Raw genomic sequence first — 17,912 nt, 5'->3', positions numbered from 1 at the left:
CTGGCTAGAACCTGAAGATAGTCAGTGTCAAATGTCCGGCTCTCCTGGACCAAATTCCATAGACAAAATCCCCCTATGACAGTGTCCCAAAAGGTGTCCCTAGAGGAAATGAGGGCTGTAAATTATGTCCCTGTATACTTCAAAAACATACCAACGCTCTCTTGCATATTTTCAAAGACATAGCACTTTAAAAGCTGACAAACTTTGACAAAACACATCGCATAATGTTACCGCAACTGTTTTGTTGCATGCGTGGTTAGTGCACAAAGAGGTGTATGCCCAAACGGGGTTGGAGTCAATGACAGTTGGAATGATGCATCACAATCCAATTCATGAAATTTTTTATTTTTATGACTAACGGCCCTCTCTCCTGCACCAAATTCCATCGACAAAATCCCAAAGGGTGTCCTTAGATGAAATGAGGGCTGCACTAGGTGGCCTTTTCATTTTTGCCCCTGCCCTTCCAAATGCACCACTACGTTTCATTGCACATTCAGGCGTAGCAGGGAATCTTTTTTTTAGACTGCCCTCATGATGAGGTACAATTTGCATATGTAAGATGAGGAAGGAAAGAGATAAATTAACTGTATGATGAAGATATTGGATCAGAAAGCTGTCAGAGCTCTCTGCAGCATCTGCTCTCTCTCTATCTCTGTCTCTGAGCATGGAGGCTCCAGAGGAAGGTGAACTCTGCTTTCCCCACATCAACACCTCCTGCAGAAGGATGACGGGTCCCTACGTGGAGGCCATGCTGACTTACACTGTGCTGTCCTGCATCACGATACTCACTGTGATCCTAAACCTGCTGGTCATCATCTCTATCTCACACTTCAAGTAGAGTCACAATTTCTCCACATGGTTCCAGCATACAATTAAATTTAGGTCTCTCATGCCACCATGTTTGAAAAAAACTTAAAGATTTGCTAAATTACTTGTAGTTCTAGTGTTGGTTGTACATAGAACATCAGTGTTGTCAGTGTTGATTTTCTCTGATTTCAGGCAGCTCCACACCACCACCAACCTCCTCCTCCTCTCTCTGGCTGTCGCTGACTTCCTTGTGGGTCTCCTGCAAATGCCACTTCTTCTCATCCACAACCAAGGCTGCTGGTTCTTGGGCGACATCATGTGTGTCGTCCATTATTTTTTTGCTGCCCTCGTTGTCAGTGTTTCAGTGGGAAGCATGGTGCTCATATCAGTAGACCGCTACATAGCAATTTGTAACCCCATGTTTTACACCACCAGAGTCACTCTGACCAGAGTTAAACTCTGTGTTTGTCTGTGTTGGACATTTTCCGGTGTGCATGGCAGTTGGATATTCAGGGATGTCTTAAAACAGCCTGACATGTATATCACCTGCTATGGAAGTTGTGTAGTTGTGGTCGGTTTTGCTGAAGGACTTGTTGACATTATTGCCACGTTTTTAGGCCCCATTTTAATCATAGCAGTTCTGTATTTGAGAGTGTTTGTGGTGGCTGTGTCTCAGGCTCGGGCCATGCGCTCTCACGTCGCAGTCGTCACAGTGGAGCGTTCCCAGACTGTAAAAGCAATGAAATCTGAGATTAAAGCAGCCAGGACTCTTGGTATTGTATTGTTAGTTTTTCTTCTCTGCTCATGTCCATATTATTGTTTTGCTGTTGCGGCTGAGACTGCCTCGCTTGGGGCGACATCATCGGTCATTATGCTTTGGTTAGTCTACTTAAACTCGACCTTTAACCCTGTGATTTATGTCTTTTTCTACCCATGGGTCAGAAAAACCATCAAATACATTTTTACTCTTCAGATTATGCAGCCTGGCTCCCGTGAAGTGAGTGTGATGTAGAAGGAGAGAGACTCTGAAGAAAATATTAAATTCAAATGTGTGAAAGCCTTCTGTTTATTGTGTCCAGCATGTCTGTTTACTGGATGCAAATATCTTTATGTGTTTTAATCCTGTGAATTTTAAAAAGAAAAAAATGGCCAAAAAACATTGGGTAAATTCTTCCTAAAATCAAAGCCACTGGCACTGATGTCAGCAGTAGTTCAGGTCAGTGAATTAATTGAACAAAGTACATGAGTACATGAGTGATGAATTATAACAAAATAATTATGAATTCAATGATTATTAAATGCTTTATAGGGGATGTGTATGGACATACATTAGCAGCCTAAAGACTGCAAGAAAGAAAAAAAATGAATTGCATTAGAGCCACAAGCAAAGAAGACTGTTAACTGTCCCTGATTTTAACATATTACACAGTTATATTACAGTATTTATATGTGTGTATGGATTAAGAAATCTGAACACATTTCTGTGCATTGCTTTTTGAATTTCAACCCATTTTTCTCATATACCATACTGTGCAAAAGCCTTCGGCCACCACTGTTTTAGCAATGCTTTAATGACCATACAGTGTAATTATGTCTCAATCACATAATTGGAACATACCAGACATACATAAAGCATGTATATAGATTAGAAATAACACCATTTTCAGAAAAAAAGATTAAAATGTCAAGTTTTTAGTGTGACCTGCCCTGATATTTGAACAAGACCCTGATTCTTGATAAGCAGATCTTATTTGAAAAAGGTCTGTTACCCCAAGGTTTATTTAAGACCAGCTTGTGCTTTACAGTTTATTGAAGACTCATCAATACATGAGATCAACTTTCAGTCTTTATTCAAATCCAAAGGCCACTGATTACAGAATGTGATAAGTACAAGAAAAATAGTCTTGGAGTCCTGAGACTTGTCAGTCACAGTTCATCATTGATGGGAAACCCGTTTTTTTAGTTATACATTTATTTCATTGTGAGAAAATCATGGATGTAAATGATTATGCAGTATTGTAAATTACATATTATATTACATACAGAAAAGGCTGTGTAACAGCAAGAAAATAAATGAATGAACATATTACTCATATATAACAGACTGAAAATGGTGTAGATAAGTAAACCTTTGTTAAAATGCTTTATGTCAAGGTTGGCAGCCATGTTGTTTGTGAGAGGGAGTGGCAAAGCTGCAAAGTTTTCAGTCAGCTGCAAAGTTTTCAGAACATATGAGTAATATGTTCATGCATTTATTTTCTTGCTGTTATACAGCCTTTTCTGTATGCATTGTCACAAAATTAAAAAAAGTCAGTCAGCTGTGGAACGGACAGGCCTGTAAAAACATCATCCAATCATATAATTTGGCTTACTTGAAGCACTTACTTTCTTCTAGCTCTTGCTTGTACCCAAATGTGGAAATGCACTTATTGTCGCTTTGGTTAAAAACATCTGCTAAATGACATGTAATGTAATGTAATGTAATATTGAATGGTCCGAACAAATTAATTGGATCGGGATGCATCAACCAAACTGCACACTTTTACCTTGAGTGATACCAGTGATCCATCAATTCATCCATTTTTTTACCACTTATCTGAGGTCGGGAGAAGTCCAGACTTCTCTCTCCCCCCGGCCACTTTGCCCAGCACTTTTGGGGAATCCCAAGGCGTTCCTAGGCCAACCAAGAGACAGACTCTCTTCAGTGAGTCCTGGGTCTTTCCCGGGGGATGTGTCTGGAATACCTCACCAGGGAGGCGTCCATGGGGCATCCTAACCAAGTGCCTGAGCCCCCTCATCTGGCTCCTCTCAATGCGGAGGAGTAGCAGCTCTACTCTGGGCCTCTCCCAGATGACAGACCTTCTCACCCTACAGTATCTCTATGGAATAGCCCAGACTCCCTGTAGAGGAAACCCATTTCAGCCACTTGTATCTGTGATCTCATTCTTTCAGTCGCTTAAGTCCATAGGTGAGGATAGGAACTTAGATCGATGGGTCTTCACCATGACAGACCAATGCAGAGCCCGCATTACTACAGACACCACACTGATCCGTCTGTCAATCTCCCTCTCCATTATTCCCTCACTCGTGAACAAGACCCCGAGATACTTAAACTCCTCTACTTGGGGCAGGATCTCACCCCAACCCAAAGAGGGCTTTTGGGTTTTCTGGTTTAGGACCATGGTCTCTGATTTCGAGGTGCTGATTGTCATCCCAGTCACTTCACACCCGGCTGCGAACCGCTCCAGTGAGAGTTGAAGATCAGGGCCCGATATAGCAAAGAGGACTACATCATTTGCAAAAAGCAGAAACCCAATCCTGAGCCCACCAAACCAGAATCCCTCGATGTCCTGGCTGCATCTAGAAATTCTATCTATGACGGTTATGAACAGAACCGGTGACGAAGGGCAGCCCTGGTGGAGTCCAACCCCCACTAGAAATGGATCCGACTTACTGCCGGCAATGCGGACCAAGCTTTGACACTGGTCATACAGGGACCGAATGGCCCTTATTAAGGGTTCCTGTACCCTATACCCCTGGAGCATCTCCCCGAGGGACACGATGGAACACCTTCTCCAAGTCCACAAAGAACATGTAGACTGGTTGGGCAAACTCCCATGCACCCTCCAGGACCCTGCCGAGAGTGTAGAGCTGGTCCACCATTCCACAACCAGGACAAAAACCACATTGCTCCTCCTGAAACTGTGTCTCGATTGTTCGACGGACCTCTGTAGTTGAAACACACCCATCGTCAATTGACAGTGCCAATCCAAAGGCACTGTCCCCACTGTCTACACGATGTTGGAAAGGCGTGTTAACGAAGAGAGTCCTACAAAATTCAGAACATTAAGAAACGCTGGGCGGATCTCATCCACCCCTGGGGCACTGCTACCGAGGAGCTTTTTAACCCCCTCGGTAACCTCATGTTACACTCTCTAATAAGAGTGGTTTAACTACTTAGAGGACCCAACAATGCAGAGGAGACAGATCACAATTTAACATGGTTTATTGCGGAAATGTATATAGTTGACGATGCAAGGGGAATGAGAAGTGGGGGGAGGCTTGGAGAGATAGCCAATGCAGCTGTGCCAGGAAATGGTGAGAGTCAGTGAGCAGAGGAATGCTGAATGGAACAGACTCACAATGGTGACTAGAAACAGGGGAAGTTCCAACGGCCAAGATGGGTTGTGGTGAATCCACAGCTCTCGGGGAAGTAGGAGACGTGGCGACCTGAGGCAGAACAACACCAGTGAGTATTCCGGAAGTCAGAGTTTCAGATATCACAACTGAAATCAAGTTACCACTGGAGAACAAAAACAACTTGACGCTGGTGACTGGGACGGCAACGGCAACTGCTTAAGAAGCCTCCTGATCGCTCATCAGGAGCAGGTGAGGTGGAGCCGCCGCAGGTGTTGCAGATCACCAGCGTCATCAGTGGAAGTAGGTCAGCCACGCCTCCTGCAGATAGGGGGGAGAGAAAGAGAGAGCAGCACAGAGGAAAACTACAAGAATAATAACGGTGGAGGAGAGTGGGATGGTGACACCTCAGCCCCATAGATGGGAGAGCCCACTCCAGAGTCCCCAGACCCTGCTTCCTCATTGGAAGGCATGTCAGTGGGATTGAGGAGGTCTTTGAAATATTCCCACCACCGACTCACAAAATCTCGTGTTGAGTTCAGCAGCACCCCATCGCCACTGTACAGTGTTGATGGTGCTCGACATCCCCCTCCTGAGTCACCGGATTATTGACCAGAACTTACTCAAAGCGGTAATCGTTTTCCATGGTCTCACCAAACTCCTCCCCCAAGTTTGCCTTAGCGACCACCAAAGCTACATTCTGCTTGGCCTGCCAGTACCACTAGGCACTGACACCAGGCACTGACCACCTTATGGCCACATCTCTGGTCAGCCGCCTGAACAATGTTAACAATAATCATTAATCATGACAATGATTGATGGTCAGAAAATTATGGATTTAAAAGTCAAAAGTTAAAAATGTCTTTTTCTTTATGTTCTTTGTTGCATGCGCGATTAGTGCACCAAGAGGGGTATGCCCATAGGGGATTGGAGTCAATGACAGTTGGATTGATACATCATAATCCAATTCATTGGTTTGGCCCTTTCAATATGATTGGATGGTGTTTTTACAGGCCTGCCCATCCACAGTTGACTGAAATTTTGATTGATTGATTTTTACGACAAACACCCCGCTCCCCTGCACCAAATTCCATAGTCAAAATCCCCAATATGACTTTGTCCCAAAGGGTGTCCTTAGATGAAATGTGGGCTGTAAATGATGTCCCTGTATACTTAAGAACTGTATACCGAAGAACATACCAAGGCTTTCTTCAAAGAAACAGCACTTTAAAGGGTGACAAACAGTGCGACAAAACGCAACTAGAAATTGCTAAATCATTTTGGATATGCCTGCCATAAGTTTACTAGTAAAGCCTGCTCTACCGGTGTGCACTAGGTGGCCTTTTAATTTTTGCCCCTGCCCTTCGAAATGTCTCTACACGCCACAGCATCTCATCTGTTTTAGAATTGAGGTTGCACATTCAGGCGTACCAGGGGACCTTTTTTTTAGACTGGCCTTATGATGAGGTGGAATTTGCATCTGTAAGTTGAGGAAGGAAAGAGATATAACTGTATGATGAAGATGTTGGATCAGAAAGCTGTCAGAGCTCTCGGCAGCATCTGCTCTCTCTATCTCTGTCTCTGAGCATGGAGGCTCCAGAGGAAGCTGAACTCTGCTTTCCCCGCATCAACACCTCCTGCAGGAGGACAACGGGTCCTTACGTGGAGACCATGCTCACTTACACTGTGCTGTCCTGCATCACGATACTCACTGTGATCCTAAACCTGCTGGTCATCATCTCTATCTCACACTTCAAGTAGAGTCACAACTTCTGCACATGGTTCCAGCATACGATTAAATTTAGGTCTCTCATGCAACCATGTTTGAAGAATCCTAAAAGATTTGCTAATATAGCTATAAATGCACTTATCTGCTCTTGTAGTTCTCCTAGTATTATATATTGTTGGTTGTACATATAACATCAGTTGTTAATGTTGATTTTCTCTGATTTCAGGCAGCTCCACACCACCACCAACCTCCTCCTCCTCTCTCTGGCTGTCGCTGACTTCCTCGTGGGTCTTCTGCAGATGCCACTTCTTCTCCTCCACAACCAAGGCTGCTGGTTCTTGGGCGACGTGATGTGTGTTGTGCATTATTTCTTTGCTGCCCTCCTTGTCAACGTTTCAGTGGGAAGCATGGTGCTCATATCAGTCGATCGCTATATAGCAATTTGTAACCCCATGTTTTACACCACCAGAGTCACTCTGACCAGAGTTAAACTCTGTGTTTGTCTGTGTTGGATATATCCCGGTGTATATGGCATTTGGATAAACAGGGATGTCTTAAAACAGCCTGACATATATAACACCTGCTATGGAAGTTGTGTAGTTGTGGTCGGTTTTGTTGAAGGACTTGTTGCTATGATTGCCACCTTTTTAGGCCCCATTTTAGTCATATCAGTTTTGTATTTGAGAGTGTTTGTGGTGGCTGTGTCTCAGGCTCGGGCCATGCGCTCTCACGTTGCAGTCGTCACAGTGGAGCGTTCCCAGACTGTAAAAGCAATGAAATCTGAGATTAAAGCAGCCAGGACTCTCGGTATTGTTATTATTGTGTTTCTTCTCTGCTCATGTCCATATTATTGTTTTGCTGCAGCAGCTGAGACTACCTCGCTAGGGGCGTCATCTTCGGTCATTATGCTTTGGTTAGTCTACTTAAACTCGACCTTTAACCCTGTGATTTATGTCTTTTTCTACCCGTGGGTCAGAAAAACCATGAAACACATTTTTACTCTTCAGATTCTGCAGCCTGGCTCCAGTGAAGTGAGTGTGATGTAGAAGGAGAGAGAGACTCTGAAGAAAATATTAAATTGAAATGTTTGAAAGCCTTCTGTTGATTGTGTCAAGCATTTCTGTTTACTGGATGCAAAGATCTTTGTGTTTTAATCCTGTGAATTAAAAAACATTGGGTAAATTCTTCCTTAAATCAAAGTCACTGGTACTGATGTCACCAGTAGTTCAGTGGAGTGTAGTAATTACACATGAGTGATGAGCAATAACACAAATAATTATGAATTAAAATGATAAGAAATGCTTTATTGGGGATGTGTATGGACATACATTAGCAGTTTAAACACTGCAAGAATAAAAACATAATGAATTGCATTAGAGCCACAATCAAAGAAGACTGAAAGCACAGGAGTAACATCCAATAAAAATAAAATTGTTATATATTAACTGTCCCTAATTTTAACATATTACAGTAACATTATAGTATTTATATGTGTGCACGGACATATTTTAAGAAATCTGAACACATTTATCCGCATTGCTTTTTGAATTTGAATCAAATTTTCTCATATACAGTTATATCCAAAAGCCCTTATTAACAATTGTTTGTTGTTTGACCAGTGCTGTATTAACCATACAGTAAAATTAAGTATCAACACATCCAGAAAATACAGGAACACCTGTTAGAACACCAGAACAAAATTAAATGAACACATTACTCATATACAACAGACCTAAAAGGGTGTTGATAAGCAGTGATTGGGTACGTTACTTTTTTGGATTTTTTTGTGTAGTTTTAACAAGTCAGTAGAAATGAGAAGAACAGACAGATGTTTGTACATAACTTTCTATATTTATTGCACATCGACAGACGGCAAGATGTTTACCCTGCACTTCAAATATTATCTTTTTTAAAAAAGTAAACAGTTACACCATATAAAGTGCATTTAACTCTAGCAAATTAAATCAAACTCTCTCAACCTGAGACAACAAAAGTAAACTTTTAAACAACAAAAAAGTGTGTTTAGCTCTGTAGTCTTATTCTTAATTAAATAAATCAAACTCTCAATAAATCGGTGTTTTTGGTTTTAACTTTGTAGATGTGTGTATTGTGAGATGCTTCATTATCAAATTGAAAAGCAACGCGTGTGTGTGTGTGTGTGTGTGGCGCATATGCTGGAATGCGTGAAACGTGACTCTGCCTTGGTCAATCATAATCGCTTACCTCGTTATTAACCCGCCTCCTCACTAGCTGTGAGCCAGGGGTGCGTTTGGATTACACAGTTTATTCAATCAATGCATAGTAACGCACCGCATTTTACATCCAGTAACGTTAATGGCGCTGTAACGACGGGAAAAGTAATTAGTTAGATTACCCCGTTACTAAAAAAATAACACCGTTACCTAACGCAGTTCTTTGAAACGGCATTATTCCAAACCCTGTTGATAAGTAAACCTCTGTCTAAAATGTGTTTTTCTTTACGTCCTAGTTGGCAGTCATGTTCTCCGCCCCAATGTTAGGTGGAATATTAAGCCCAGTTCACCAAGCAGAAAAAACATTTTAACAACGGAAAAAGTAGTCACCAAGGATAGTTATCAGAAGCTTGACCTGGCGACCCTTGAACTGACTGACACCTAAGGGTAGATTGGCTATCGGGAGTACCGGGAGTTTTCCCGGTGCGCCGATCGATTTTGGGCCGGCCGAGGGACTTATTTTGCTGCGCCTTGTCTTGAAAACTACGATAACTCTCCCAGGCCTGGGCCGGGAGAGTTACCGTAGTTACCCAGACGAGGCCCAGGCGCCGCACCGCAAAACAAAGATAAACAGCGGCCGTCTAACACGGTGCTCAGCTGCAGACACAACGCAATGGAGAGGTGAGGTGACGATTGATTGGCCCAGTGGCCTGTGAAAAGGCGGTGCTGAGAAGCAGGGGCCAGCCTGGCGGGGACCAGCAGCACCGACGCAGCTGCGTTAGCTAGCCCTCCCACAGGAGCAGGTGTGGAGTGACACTGGCCTGCCGACACAAGTGCAGGAAGAGAGAGAAAAACTAGACTCTCCACCCTCCACCAACTTTACTTGACATAGGAAATAGCACACTGGTGTGGTGTTATAACTAAATCTAGTTATCTCAAGTATTGAAAAACAATAACCATATTCATATGCTATTTTAATTATAATAATAATTTATTTAATCCCTGTTTTATATTTTAATCTCATACTTTCACACTAAATTGCAGATCTTCATGCTTACAACTCACATGTTGTTCAATGTGATGTGTTTTGAGTATGTACGTCTGTTATGTTCACAGTTGATCATTTCAACCTATTATGAAATCTCCCAAATTAGGTCACAACAGTTAAAGTGTTTAAAGTGTCAACATGCATCTTTTTTAGTGCCAACAGTCCAATTTTGTTCATGAAGGACAACTTGAATAATACAGTATATGCTACATATGTATGATTTACATATATTTTTCCAGTCAGTTTTTAAGGTTTATTGTCCTTTCAGCAGTTTCACATTAAATACAATAGTTAAAATTAATAAAACACTGATTAACTACTGTTACAATAATATGCAGCTATATTTTAATAGGTACATTATGTTGAGTGTTTGTCCATTTATTAACATCATTATACTATTTGTTTATTCTATTATACTACTGTTTTCCATACTTTAGTCAACTAGCCAACATTCTGATTGCATGCAGACTCATTTTTTTGCATGTAATCTTGTTCAAAAGTAACCTTTTCCACACTACTGTACTCCTCTACTTTTCATGTCCAGATTTGTGATAGGCAGCAGGCAGCTGTGTGATAATGAGTGATAAACACTCTTGAATCTTACATCCTTTCTCCAGTATCCTTCTTAAGTGCTAGTACATTAAGCAACGCACTGTATATTTATCATTTATTTATTCAAGGCTCCAGAATATAAAGGGATATTGCTCAGAACAGTGGTGTTATTAAGGGCTTGCGTGTTTGTATATACTGTACATCAGTGGGGCGAGTTGGCACAGTATCTACGCGTGGATTATAGTGGGCCAGTCTGGACCAAAAAGTCCAGGGCCAAATTTGTTGTTTGTTCCAGTCCACCCCTGCTGACACCCCGACTCTCCTGCCAGACTGGTCTTTTAGCTGTGAAACGCTTGAACCGGACATGTCCGAGGGAGCTGTAGCATCGTTCTCTTATTTGGTAGGAATGCGTCCTATTCCCTGCGTACAGTGATATACGACAGATATATACGACAGACGTGCAAGCATACCAGAGTCCACAATATGAGACACACAATTTGCCAGGACCTTAAGTGGACAGATCAGATATTCCCACCAATGCAACTCGTACGCCCTTAAATACATGACTGTAGTGAATGACGTAATTACACAAGGTCTTGACCCGTGATTACATATTCCCTTTTGAACTGTGTCCCTTCAAGGAAGTCGACTCATGCGTGGAATTGTAATTTAAAATCTCAAAATAACTTTTGCTTCTATTTTGGCCTAACGTCAGTGTCAAATGGCCCACTCTCCTGCACCGAATTCCATAGACAAAATCCCCCATATGAAAGTTTCCCAAAAGGTATCCATAGCGGAAATGAGGACTGTAAATGAAATGATGTCCCTGTATATTTCACAGCACTTCAAAAGGTGACAAAACACAACTTGAACTTGCTTGAAGGTAAGGTTTAGAGATACTGGAAAAACTGTTGAAGAAGGCTACATTTTCAGTTCAAAGGTCCTGGCCCGCTTCTTCAGAGTTCTTTCCAAAGCAACGCCTCCAGAGCACAGGAATTCACAACAAATACGGCACTGTTCAAATGCAGCATCAATGTTCACTCTGGTCGTTGGATCGCTCTGCATCAGCTTTTTTCTTGGCAGTAACTTTCCCAAAAAACGTTCATTTGCAACCAACACCTGTTGTAGGCAACTTTTCTGCCATAACGTTGCCTCAGCTGTTTTGTTGCATGCGTGATTAGTGCACAAAGAGGGGTACACCCATAGAGTTGGAGTAGATGGCAGTTTGATTGATGAATCACAATCCAATTCATTTGTTTGGGGCTTTCAATATGGTTTGGATGTTTTTTTTTTGACCATTCCACAGCTGACTGACATTTTCATTTTTGTGACCTACATTTCATCTGTTTCATCTTCAGGCGTAGCAGGGGACTGTTTTTTTTTACTCTAGCCTTATGATGAGGTGGAATTTGCATATGTAAGATGAGGAAGGAAAGAGATAAATTAACTGTATGATAAAGACGTTGGATCAGAAAGCTGTCAAAGCTCTCAGCAGCATCTCCTCTCTCTCTTTCAGAACATGGAGGCTCCAGAAGAAGCTGAATTCTGCTTTCCCCACATCAACACCTCCTGCAGGAGGACAACGGGTCCTTACGTGGAGACCATGCTCACTTACATTGTGCTGTCATGCATCGCGATACTCACCGTAATCCTAAACCTGCTGGTCATCATCTCGATCTCACACTTCAAGTAGAGTCACAATTTCTCCATGGTTCCAGCATATGATTAAATTTTGGTCTCTCTTGCAACCATGAAAAATCCTTAAAGATATGCTACTGTAGCTATAAATGCACTTATCTGCTTTTGTAGTTCTTCTAGTATTATATATTGTTGGTTGAACATAGAGCATCAGTGTTGTCAGTGTTGATTTTCTCTGATTTCAGGCAGCTCCACACCACCACCAACCTCCTCCTCCTCTCTCTGGCTGTCGCTGACTTCCTTGTGGGTCTCCTGCAGATGCCACTTGTTCTCCTCCAAAATCAAGGCTGCTGGTTCTTGGGTGACATCATGTGCGTTGTCCATTATTTCTTTGCTGCCCTTGTTGTCAGCGTTTCAGTGGGAAGCATGGTGCTCATATCAGTCGACCGCTACATAGCAATTTGTAACCCCATGTTTTACACCACCAGAGTCACTTTGACCAGAGTTAAACTCTGTGTTTGTCTGTGTTGGACATTTTCCAGTGTGCATGGCAGTTGGATATTCAGGGATGTCTTAAAACAGCCTGGCATGTATAACACCTGCTATGGAAGTTGTGTAGTTGTGGTCGGTTTCGCTGAAGGACTTGTTTATTTTATTGCCACCTTTTTAGGCCCCATTTTAATAATAGTAGTTCTGTATTCGAGAGTGTTTGTGGTGGCTGTTTCTCAGGCTCGGGCCATGCGCTCTCACATCGCAGTCGTCACAGTGGAGCGTTCCCAGACTGTAAAAGCAATGAAATCTGAGATTAAAGCAGCCAGAACCCTTGGTATCGTATTGATAGTTTTTCTTCTCTGCTCATGTCCATATTATTGTTTTGCTGTTGCAGCTGAGACTACCTTGGCCGGGGCATCATCTGCGATGATTATGATTTGGTTAGTCTACTTAAACTCAACCTTTAACCCTGTGATCTATGTCTTTTTCTACCCGTGGGTCAGAAAAACCATCAAACACATTTTTACTCTTCAGATTCTGCAGCCTGGCTCCCGTGAAGTGAGTGTGATGTAGATGGAGAGAGAGACAATATTAAATTCAAATGTGTGAAACCCTTCTGTTGATTATGTCAAGCATTTCTGTTTAATGGATGCAAAGATCTTTGTGTATTTTAATACTGTGAATTTTAAAAAGAAAAAAAGGCCACAAAACATTAGGTTTTTGTTGCCTTTTTCCTTAGCTTTAGGCCACCACTGTTTGTTTTAGCAATGCTTTAATGATCATACAGTGTAATTATGTCTCAATCACATTATTGGAACACATCCAAAAAGCATGTATGTAGTTAAGGAATAACACAATTTTCAGAAAAAAGATTAAAGATTAAAATGTCAAGTTTTTAATGTGAATTGCCCTTACATTTGAACAATAACACAACCCTTATTCTCATATCTGTTTTGAAAAAGGTCTGTTACACCAGGTTTATTCAAGACCAGCTTGTGCTTTACAGTTTAATCAAGACTCATCAATACATGAGATCAACTTTCAGTCATTATTTACATCCAAAGGCCACTGACTACAGAATTTGAAATGTGCAAGAAAAATGGACATAGAGCCCTGAGTCTTTAAATGTCAGTAACAGTTCATGGTTGTTTTTAGTAACACGTTTGTTTCATGGTGAGAAAATTATGGGTTGAAATGATTATGCAGCATTTTTTAGTACACCTGTACAAAATTATATACAGAAAAGGCTGTGTAACAGCAAGAAAATAAATGCATGAACATATTACTCATATATAACAGACTGAAAAGTGTGTAGATAAGTAAACCTTTGTTAAAATGTATTTTTCTTTATGTCCTATTTGGCAGCCATATTGTTTGTGAGAGGGAGTGGCAAAGAGGCAACGTTTTCAGTCTTTTCTGTATGCATTGTTACAAAAATAAAAAAAGTCAGTCAGCTGTGGAACGGACAGGCCTGTAAAAACATCCTCCAATCATATAGATGGCTTACTTGAAGCACTTACTTCCTTCTAGCTCTTGCTTGTACCCAAATGTGGAAATGCACAAGTCGCTTTGGATAAAAATGTCTGCTAAATGACATGTAATGTAATGTAATGTAATATTGGATGGCCCAAACAAATTAATTGGATCAGGATGCATCAATCAAACTGCACACTTTTACCCTCAGTGATGCCAGTAATCCATCAATTCATCTATTTTTTACCACTTATCCGAGGTCAAGTCAAGAGGGTAGCAGCTTGAGCAGAGAAGCCCAAACTTCCCCCAGCGTCCTACCCAAGTGCCTGAGCCATCTCATCTGGAGTAGGCGCTCTACTCTGGGCCTCTCCCAGATGACAGAGCTTCTCAACTTAGAGTATCTCTAAGGGAGAGCCCAAACACCCTGTGGAGGAAACCCATTTCAGCTACTTGTATCTGTGATCTCGTTCATTCAGTCACTATCCACAGGTCATGACCATGGGTGAGGATAGGAACTTAGATCTACAGATAAATGTCTTCACCATGACAGACTGATGCAGAGTCTGCATTACTGCAGACGCCACACCGATCCATCTCTCAATCTCCTGCTTAGTTTTTCCCTCACTCCACTACTTGGGGGAGGATCTCACCCCTGACCCGATGAGGGCATTCCACCGTTTTCTGGTTTAGGACCATGGGCTCTGATTTGGAGGTGCAGATTGATATCCCAGTCACTTCACACCGGCTGCGAACCGCTCCAGTAAGAGTTTAAGATCATGGCCCGATATAGCAAAGAGGACTACATCATCTGCAAAAAGCAGAAACCCAATCCTGAGCCCACCAAACCAGACTCCCTCAATGCGCTGGCTGCATCTAGAAATTCTGTTCATAAAGGTTATGAACAGAACCTGTGACAAAGGGCGGCCCTGGTGGAGTCCAACCCCCACTGGAAACAGATCCGACTTACTACCTGCAATGTGGACCAAGCTTTGACACCTGTCATACAGGGACCGAATGGCCCTTATTAAGGGTTCTGGTACCCTATACTCCCGGAGCACTCCCCGAGGGACACGATGGAATGCCTTCTGCAAGTCCACAAAGACTGGTTGGGCGAACTCCCCTGCATCCTCCAGGACCCTGCCGAGAGTGTAGAGCTTGCCCACCGTTCGGCGACCAGGACAAAAACCACACTGCTCCTCATGAATCTGTGGTTTGATTGTCCAACGGACCCTCCTCTCCAGGACCCCTGTATAGATCTTACACAGGAGGCTGAGGAGTGTGATACCACTGTGGTTGGAACACACCCTCCAGTCCCCCTTCTTAAAGAGGGCGACCACCACCCCAGTTTGTCAATCCAGAGGAACTGTCCCCCCCTGTCCACGCGATGTTACACAGGCGTGTCAACCAAGAAAGTCCTACAACAAAGCCTTAAGAAACTTTGGGTGTATCTCATCCACCCCTGGGGCCCTGCTACTGAGGAGCTTTTTAACCACTTCAGTAACCTCAGCCCCATTCATGGGAGAGCCCATTCCAGAGTCCCCAGACCCTGCTTCCTCATTGGAAGACTTGTCAGTGGGATTGAGGAGGTCTTTGAAATATTCTCTCCTGACTCGCCGGATCCTGACCAGAACTTACTCAAAGCCGTCCAGAAATCGTTTGGTCCCACCAAACTCCTCCTCTGAGTTTGCCTTAGTGACAGCTGAAGCTACATTCTGCTTGGCCTACAAAAAGGCCAGATTGGACTTCTTCAAAAAAAGTTGAAAAAAAATGGCCCATTCAGACTCAATGTCTCCTGCCTCCCTCTGGACGTGGTCAAAGTTCTGCCGGAGGTGGGAGTTGAAACTCTTTCTGACGGGACTCCACTAGACATTCCCTACAGAGCCTCACAATATAATTAGGTCTGCCAGGCTGCTTAGTTTTTCTGAACGGTCTGACAAACATTTAATGATGGAACACTGGACTTGGACAACTAAATAAAATGGATACTTTAGGTTTTAACACATCACTGAATGTTAAAGTGTGCAGTTTTATTGATGCATCCTAATCTAACTAATTTGTTTGGGCCCTTCAAAAATGATCGGCCTGTCTGACATTTTTCATTTTAGTGACAATGCATTAATTCATTGGTTACATTTGGAGTGTAAAGAGGATTTTAATCAATACAGTATAAAATGCTCCAGCTCCCTACCTTGAAATGTGTCATTAGAAAGTATTTGCATGGAATTCCGTAGTTGAAATCCCTGGTACGACAGTGTCCCAAAGGATGCAATAGATGAAATAAGGCCTGTACATTATGTCCCTGTATACAACAATAACATGCCAAGGCTTTCTTGCATATCTTCAAAGACAGAGCACTTTAAAAAGTGACAAACATTGCGACAAAACGTAACTTGAACTTACTTAATTCAGCAATAATTTGTTGATGTTCAATTTCAATTGCACATTCAGGCTTGGACTGTTTTTTACTCTAGCCTTATGATGATGTGGAATTTGCATATGTAAGACAAGGGAGGAAAGAGATAAAAACTCTTTGATGAAGATGATGGATCAGAAAGCTGTCAGAGCTCTCGGCAGCATCTCCTCTCTCTCTCTCTCCCTCTCTTTCTCTCAACATGGAGGTTCCGGAGGATGCTGAACTCTGCTTTCCCCACATCAACACCTCCTGCAGGAAGACGACGGGTCCTTACGTGGAGACCATGCTCACTTACACTGTGCTGTCCTGCATCACGATACTCACCGTAATCCTAAACCTGCTGGTCATCATCTCTATCTCGCACTTCAAGTAGAGTCAGAATTTCTCCACATGGTTCCAGCATATGATTAAATTTAGGTCTCTCATGCAACCATGTTTGAAAAATCCTCAAAGATTTGCTACTGTAGTTATAATTCCACTTATCTGCTCTTGTAGTTCTCCTAGTATTAAATATTGTTGGTTGTACATAGAACATCAGTGTTGTCAGTGTTGATTTTCTCTGATTTCAGGCAGCTCCACACCACCACCAACCTCCTCCTCCTCTCTCTGGCTGTCGCTGACTTCCTTGTGGGTCTCCTGACGATGCCACTTCTTCTCCTAAACAACGAAGGCTGCTGGTTCTTGGGCGACATCATGTGTGTTGTGCATTATTTCTCCTCTGGCCTGGCTATCAGCGTTTCAGTGGGATGCATGGTGCTCATATCAGTCGACCGCTATATAGCAATTTGTAACCCCATGTTTTACACCACCAGAGTCACTCTGACCAGAGTTAAACTCTGTGTTTGTCTGTGTTGGACATTTTCTGGTGTGCATGGCAGTTGGATATTCAGGGATGTCTTAAAACAGCCTGACATGTATATCACCTGCTATGGAGGTTGTGTAGTTGTGGTCGGTTTTGCTGAAGGACTTGTTGATATTATTGCCACGTTTTTAGGCCCCATTTTAATCATAGCAGTTCTGTATTTGAGAGTGTTTGTGGTGGCTGTGTCTCAGGCTCGGGCCATGCGCTCTCACGTCGCAGTCGTCACAGTGGAGCGTTCCCAGACTGTAAAAGCAATGAAATCTGAGATTAAAGCAGCCAGGACTCTTGGTATTGTATTGGTAGTTTTTCTTCTCTGCTCATGTCCATATTATTGTTTTTCTTTTGCAGCTGAGACTGCCTCACTTGGGGCGGCATCTTCAGTCATTATGCTTTGGTTAGTCTACTTAAACTCGACCTTTAACCCTGTGATTTATGTCTTTTTCTACCCGTGGGTCAGAAAAACCATCAAACACATTTTTACTCTTCAGATTCTGCAGCCTGGCTCGAGTGAAGTGAGTGTAATGTAGGAGGAGAGAGACTGTGAAGAAAATATTAAATTGAAACGTGTG

The 17,912-nt window shown here is 42.5% G+C and overlaps 2 protein-coding genes across 2 annotated transcripts; both read left to right on the top strand.

Moving 5' to 3' along the window:
• The first annotated feature begins 621 nt into the window (after nucleotides 1-621).
• On the top strand, nucleotides 622-1,819 carry LOC122784450 (trace amine-associated receptor 13c-like). The gene is made up of 2 exons (XM_044049741.1): nucleotides 622-834; nucleotides 1,000-1,819. Exons 1-2 carry the CDS (start codon nucleotides 665-667, stop codon nucleotides 1,817-1,819), a joined length of 990 nt encoding a protein of 329 aa, XP_043905676.1. The 5' UTR covers nucleotides 622-664.
• Nucleotides 1,820-16,633: 14,814 nt separating this feature from the next.
• On the top strand, nucleotides 16,634-17,382 carry LOC122764791 (trace amine-associated receptor 13c-like). Its single transcript, XM_044018735.1, has 3 exons — nucleotides 16,634-16,850; nucleotides 17,051-17,283; nucleotides 17,360-17,382. The coding sequence occupies exons 1-3, from the start codon at nucleotides 16,681-16,683 to the stop codon at nucleotides 17,380-17,382; spliced, it is 426 nt and encodes a 141-aa protein (XP_043874670.1). The 5' UTR covers nucleotides 16,634-16,680.
• The last annotated feature ends 530 nt before the right edge of the window (nucleotides 17,383-17,912 follow it).

The sequence above is a fragment of the Solea senegalensis genome, linkage group LG2, assembly GCF_019176455.1.
Source record: "Solea senegalensis isolate Sse05_10M linkage group LG2, IFAPA_SoseM_1, whole genome shotgun sequence".
In the NCBI taxonomy this organism is placed as follows: domain Eukaryota; kingdom Metazoa; phylum Chordata; class Actinopteri; order Pleuronectiformes; family Soleidae; genus Solea; species Solea senegalensis.
This window is presented reverse-complemented; position numbering and strand designations above follow the sequence as displayed.